This window comes from Cajanus cajan, chromosome 4, assembly GCF_000230855.2.
Source record: "Cajanus cajan strain Asha chromosome 4, NIPB_CcT2T_4, whole genome shotgun sequence".
NCBI classification, from domain to species: domain Eukaryota; kingdom Viridiplantae; phylum Streptophyta; class Magnoliopsida; order Fabales; family Fabaceae; genus Cajanus; species Cajanus cajan.
Genome location: NC_138520.1, coordinates 9,564,293 through 9,570,292, shown reverse-complemented (window position 1 = coordinate 9,570,292; position 6,000 = coordinate 9,564,293). Strand labels below are relative to the sequence as shown.

The window sequence follows — 6,000 nt, the reverse complement described above, 5'->3', positions numbered from 1 at the left end:
AAAAAAAGTCATAGGACAAATATATCGTTAGAACGGCTCGTTCCGAATTCAGAACGGGTCGTTCTGGTTTAAGTAGTCATGTGTTATTTTTGGATCTGGAATGGGCCGTTCTGATTTCGGAACGGGCCGTTCTGATCCATTCTTCATGCGTTTTTTTTTTTCATCTGGAACGGCCCGTTCTAATCCTTTATTCATGTGTTATTGTTTCATCTGGAACGGCCCGTTCTGGTTTCAGAACGCTCCGTTCCGAAAGTGATTAGCAGTTGCGTCAGTGCATCGTAACGCGTGTTTCTTTTTTAGGTAATTTAAAAAAAAAAATTCAGTAAAAAATTTAGAAATTTAGGTCCAGTATGATAAGGTGTATAATGGTCTATTATTAGTTTAGATGTATCTAAGGGTCCAAACTCATAATGCACCCATAGACCACTTGTGAAAGTGGTGTTTAAGAGAATTCACCTTTAATTGAATCCAGTTTATCATGACAAAAACCTTTTCGTTTAGGAACCTTAAAATTTGTACCAACTATCAATCAAAGGCATGATAAAAATTCAAAATTGATTTAAAAAAAAAACAAAAATAACTTCGTATTAATTCAACCCACCATAATTTTCTCTAATTAAAATTAATTTTCTTTTACTAATCAAACATTTTTATTTTGAATCAATGAAATTTGACAACACACCACTATTAACCGTATTTTGAACACCCCCACCACATACAAAACACTGCATCTGATTCCAAACCAAAGTGGGGTAAAGTAAAATGTGCTTCATTCAGGAATATTTCCCCACATTACACATGAACATGAAGTAACACAGATACGAGTCTCTACCTTTTTTGACATAGCAACTAACTAGGCAATAATAATAGTGATGCCAAGTATAAACTATAAAGTGTTCTCACTGGAACCACTTTTTCCTATCTCAACCGACAATTCACTGACAAATGGAGGCTTTGAGTTCAAAGAAAGGAACCCGAATATGTGATGCAATGTAAACCACACTATTCCTAGTTTCCAAATCATAATTATAATAATATCTTCACACCCCAACATAGGTCCCAACAACATTAACCTTTCAACAAACTCCTTCCCTTAAGCACTTACCTTCTTCTCATTTTCTCTCACAAAATTTTCATTTTATGGTCTCTTCACACTTTTCTACCAAATGGGGCTCAAAATCTTCATGGTTTCCTTCATGGTAACCTCAATCTTGTTCTTTCTTCTCTTTATTCCCACAAGATTGACCATACAATTCTCCAGCCTGAGGAATGTGAGCTACTTGAGTGTTCCCCAAAGCATCAAGGCTTATCCAGTTACTTTTGCCTACTTGATCTCTGCATCCAAAGGAGATGTTGGGAGGCTCAAAAGGTTGCTAAAGGTGCTGTATCATCCAGGGAACTACTATCTGATTCATGTGGATTATGGGGCTCCAGAGGCTGAACATAGGGAAGTGGCAGAATTTGTGGCTAGTGATCCTGTTTTTGGCCAAGTGGGGAATGTTTGGGTTGTGGGGAAGCCTAATTTGGTCACATATAGAGGACCAACCATGCTGGCTACCACTCTCCATGCCATGGCAATGCTTCTCAGGACCTGCCAATGGGATTGGTTTATTAATCTTAGTGCATCTGATTATCCCTTAGTTACACAAGATGGTATGGTGAGTGGCCTTAAATGATCATATACCAATAGGATTATGCAATTGATGCTTTTCTTTTGGTCGATAACACTGCATATTTTTCTGTCGCTCACACTTTTTAAAGACAATTCAAGTAAAGTATCATAAATACTATTAGTACAGGTACTATTATTCAATATTATTCAAACAAAATTAGTAGTTTTATCTCAGTAATATGATATGCAAGAGTTGCAAGAGTTTTATCTCAATGATATGAAATGCATAATAAATGATTTTATTGTAAACGTGTATTATTGAACGTGTATTATTGGGATAAAATGATATGAAATGCATAATAAATGATTTTATTGTAAACGTGTATTATTGAACGTGTATTATTGGGATAAAACTATAATTGTGATTCTTCTGAGAGGAGAACAGTATCGATAACACCGACTATGATACTGTTTTATCCCTTCTTAATTAATCATACTAGTTTTATCCATTCTTAATTAATCTTACTAGTGTTGATTGCATATGTTATGAGTGACTCAAATTGATGTGTATGAACCTCTTTAAACTTACAGATATGATCCAAGCCTTTTCTGAGTTGCCAAGGAGTATCAATTTCATACAACATAGCAGCCAATTGGGTTGGAAATTGTAAGTTGTAGTATTGGTTTATTAGAAGATTTTCTGTCTCATGCCTTATGATTTGCCCAAAATTCTGACTTCAGTTTTTTAAATACACATCTTTAGGAATAAGAGAGGGAAGCCAATAATCATAGATCCAGGACTTTACAGCCTAAATAAATCAGAAATTTGGTGGGTCATTAAGCAGAGGAGTTTGCCAACATCTTTTAAGCTATACACAGGTTTACTTCCCCCTAATCTCTATTTGTTCTAGATTGTGCTATTATGTGTGTGTAAAAGTACATCCTCTGATTCCGTTCACTACACGCATGTGTGTTTTTACCTTTTTGGCTTAGTATTCAAATGGCATATAAGTGGACCATGTGATACTCTGAAATCCGAGTACAGTGACCATGAGTTGTCCCTTAATATACGGTGCATAAATCAATGTCATAATTTATTGTTGTCGGTCAGTGCCCAAATTTGAACCTATATGACATTATCTCAATTTTATATTTTGCCCCTCTTGTAATTACTCATCGGGTACATTAGTTTAAAATGTGCTACTCATCTAATAGAATTTTGGATTGGAACATTCAAGAATTTTATTTTTAAATATGATGAAGGTCAATCTTATGAAGTAATCCAAATCAAACATCTGAACCTATAAGCCATTGGAACCTATATTTTGTGGTTGAATCTAGAGATTTAGGATTAAACTATCAATGTTCTAGTGCTAATAAGATGTCCCTTTCAATTATTGCCCGCAAGTCATGGAAGGTAATTAAATGGTTGGTGTTGGTGGAAGTTGGGCATTGATGTATATAATGTGATTTCAAGAACTTTACCTACCTATGTCAGCTGAGAGAAACTCCACAACCTCTTCTTCAGTCATTAGCCTATTTTGATTACTTCTCTCATGACTGAATTTTGGCGAACATGAAAAAAAAGAAATAAGTATCCATGTTGGTATATAGCAGATGACAGTTTCTAAATTATCAAATTAATATAGAATCAGGAAAAAAAACCATACAAGTGCCTATTGCCACTCGGATGGGTTTATTGCCATTTTTATGTAATTAGATTTTCTAATTTTTTCCTTCAAAATTATTAGTTTGATTTACCAAAAAAAGAGGGTATTTTAGTACCGAACAAATAAAATGTGTCACATAGTATGTTACATAGCTGCATGGGTTGTACTGTATAGACTTTGTCGTTATAAATGAGAGATCAGTGAAATTTTTGAAGTTAGGGAAGGAAAGAAAATGCTTCATGGCAGTGGTTTGTTCTGCATTGAATTTGGAAAATACAAATGTCACTTCTCCCAGAAGCCATGTACTTGGTTGTGGTGTTGTGCAGTGTCTTCTAGTAGATGCACATGCACGATACCTTTCTTTTAGATATAAGTTGTTGATTCTTACAATGCATGTGCCTTCTTGTAGAGAACCAGCGTGTAATAAGTTTTTTGACAGTGGCTACGTGTCTTCATTGATAACTTCTATTCCACTTTTGTTGTGCTTTGTTTATCTTTATTTTTTGTTATGTCAGTCTCAATTTCATACATAGACAAGGACAATTGATTAATATTTTTTTTTCTGGTAACTTTTTCATTTTGTTAAATCGTAAACCAGGAAAGGAATTTGTTTAATATTGTTAACTTTCCTATGTATAGTTTTAGTTTTAGTTTTACTAAAGATTTTGAAATTTCCTCGATAACTACAATATCTAACGTTGCCTTAATTAAATAAGGTTTACTTTCCATCTCTTGATGATTGAAATTGAAATGAATTTATTTTACGAGATTTGGCTTCTTGAAAATAATACCCTAACCTAATTTACTGTCCAGCTCATTAATAATTAAGAGTTTATTTGGATATAAATTAAAAATATTTTTGAATTTTTTTTATTAAAAATAAAGAATATTTTCTTTATAATTTTTTTTAAAAATATTCAAACAATTACTATCATTATATACTTGGTTAACATTGCATATATAGCTTTAGATCATGGGATTGTATAAATTATTAGACCTCATGCATGACACAGTATATGTTGGTAACATTTTGCATGAGCTAACATGACACAATTCATCATCAGGTTCTGCTTGGACAATACTATCAAGATCTTTTGCCGAGTATTGCATAATGGGGTGGGAAAATTTGCCAAGGACCCTCCTCCTCTACTACACCAACTTTGTGTCATCCCCAGAAGGATATTTCCAAACGGTTATATGCAACTCTGAAGACTACAAGAACACCACAGTTAACCATGATCTCCACTACATCACTTGGGACAATCCTCCAAAACAACACCCTAGGTCTCTAGGACTCAAGGACTACAGGAGAATGGTTCTTAGTAGCCGTCCATTTGCCAGAAAATTCAAGAGAAATGATCCAGTTCTTGATAAAATTGATAGAGAGCTTCTGAAGAGGTATCATGGCCAATTTTCTTTTGGGGGGTGGTGCTCTCAAGGTGGAAGGCACAGAACATGCTCAGGTTTGAGAACTGAGAATTATGGAGTTCTCAACCCTGGTCCATCCTCAAGAAGGCTCAAAAATCTTCTAACAAAACTTGTCTCTGATAAATTTTTTCATAAACAACAGTGCAGGTAATAACAACCATATCATTCCCATTGAATATGGTCACTTGTAAAGACTACTCATGAAATTTTGGTTAATAATAATATAATGGATCATTTTTTCTTCTTTAAGTGGTTAGACTAATTTATTTTGTCATTATTGGATTTGGAAGCATGAATCTATGATCTATAATTATAATAAAAGTAATAGGTTTTTATTTATTTATTTATTTATATTTTTACATATTTCTTGAACTGATTTATCTTTTTATTACTTATAATTCACTCACATAGATTTTATTCTTTAGACTTATTTCACTTCTGAAGTAACTAACTACTTCATAAATAACTGCATATTTTTAATAATCACTTATTTATTATTTATAAAAATAATTCATAAAAGTACGAAGTATTTTCTTTTTTACGACAGTAAATAATAATGATGAAAATCATCATGACAGGAAAGCTTAATGAGATACTTTCAACGTTGAAAAAATTTGTATCACGTTTATAACATACATGAGACTTGTTTTGATGTTTGTAATAATTACAGTCGTGCTGTATATAAAGAAGCATGGCAATGATTATTTATGGTGATTTTAATGAGTTAGATTTGAATTTCATCACTAAAATTTCACTCCGATTTTGTTACAATAACAGCAATTCCTAAGGTTTATTTTAAATTGCATTTTAACACTTTGTTTTAAGTAACTTCCATTTCAATCCCTAAAATTGTGAGGTATTGTTATAATAGCCTTCAAAATTGAAATATGGCAAATAAACCTCTAAATTTAATTTCCATCTAGCAAGTTAGTTTTTGCCATTAGTCATTACCTTGTTATAGCCAACGTTGGATGCGGAACATTATCTACCATTTTAGCAGCCGTGACATTCAAATCATGGACACATCAATATAGACCGAAATGAAGATTTCGTGGATATCTTCTTATACTGATTTCTAGTAAAGGTAGCATTTCAAAATTAGGATCCAAAGTGACTAATTTTAGAACTAAAATCACATTAAATTGTTTGATGGGTAATTTTGTCTCTATTTTCTTCTTGTGGCCTATCTCTTTCTCTCTATTTCTTTCTCTCTTCCATAATCTCTATTACATAGACACCATTTCGAAGAAGACCAAAAAGGGACATGGTGGCTCAACGTTGTGGTGGCTT

The 6,000-nt window shown here is 33.1% G+C and overlaps 1 protein-coding gene across 1 annotated transcript; it reads left to right on the top strand.

Moving 5' to 3' along the window:
• The first annotated feature begins 933 nt into the window (after positions 1-933).
• On the top strand, positions 934-4,959 carry UNE7 (Core-2/I-branching beta-1,6-N-acetylglucosaminyltransferase family protein). The gene is made up of 4 exons (XM_020362858.3): positions 934-1,653; positions 2,204-2,279; positions 2,376-2,491; positions 4,347-4,959. Exons 1-4 carry the CDS (start codon positions 1,167-1,169, stop codon positions 4,859-4,861), a joined length of 1,194 nt encoding a protein of 397 aa, XP_020218447.1. The 5' UTR covers positions 934-1,166; the 3' UTR covers positions 4,862-4,959.
• The last annotated feature ends 1,041 nt before the right edge of the window (positions 4,960-6,000 follow it).

Bases quoted from the DNA above. Each gene is read 5' to 3' on its own strand.
- UNE7 (XM_020362858.3), top strand. From the start codon at position 1,167: ATGGGGCTCAAAATCTTCATGGTTTCCTTCATGGTAACCTCAATCTTG. The intron at 1,654-2,203 runs GTATGGTGAGTG...TTAAACTTACAG, and splicing joins TCCCTTAGTTACACAAGATG to ATATGATCCAAGCCTTTTCT. The intron at 2,280-2,375 runs GTAAGTTGTAGT...ACACATCTTTAG, and splicing joins AGCCAATTGGGTTGGAAATT to GAATAAGAGAGGGAAGCCAA.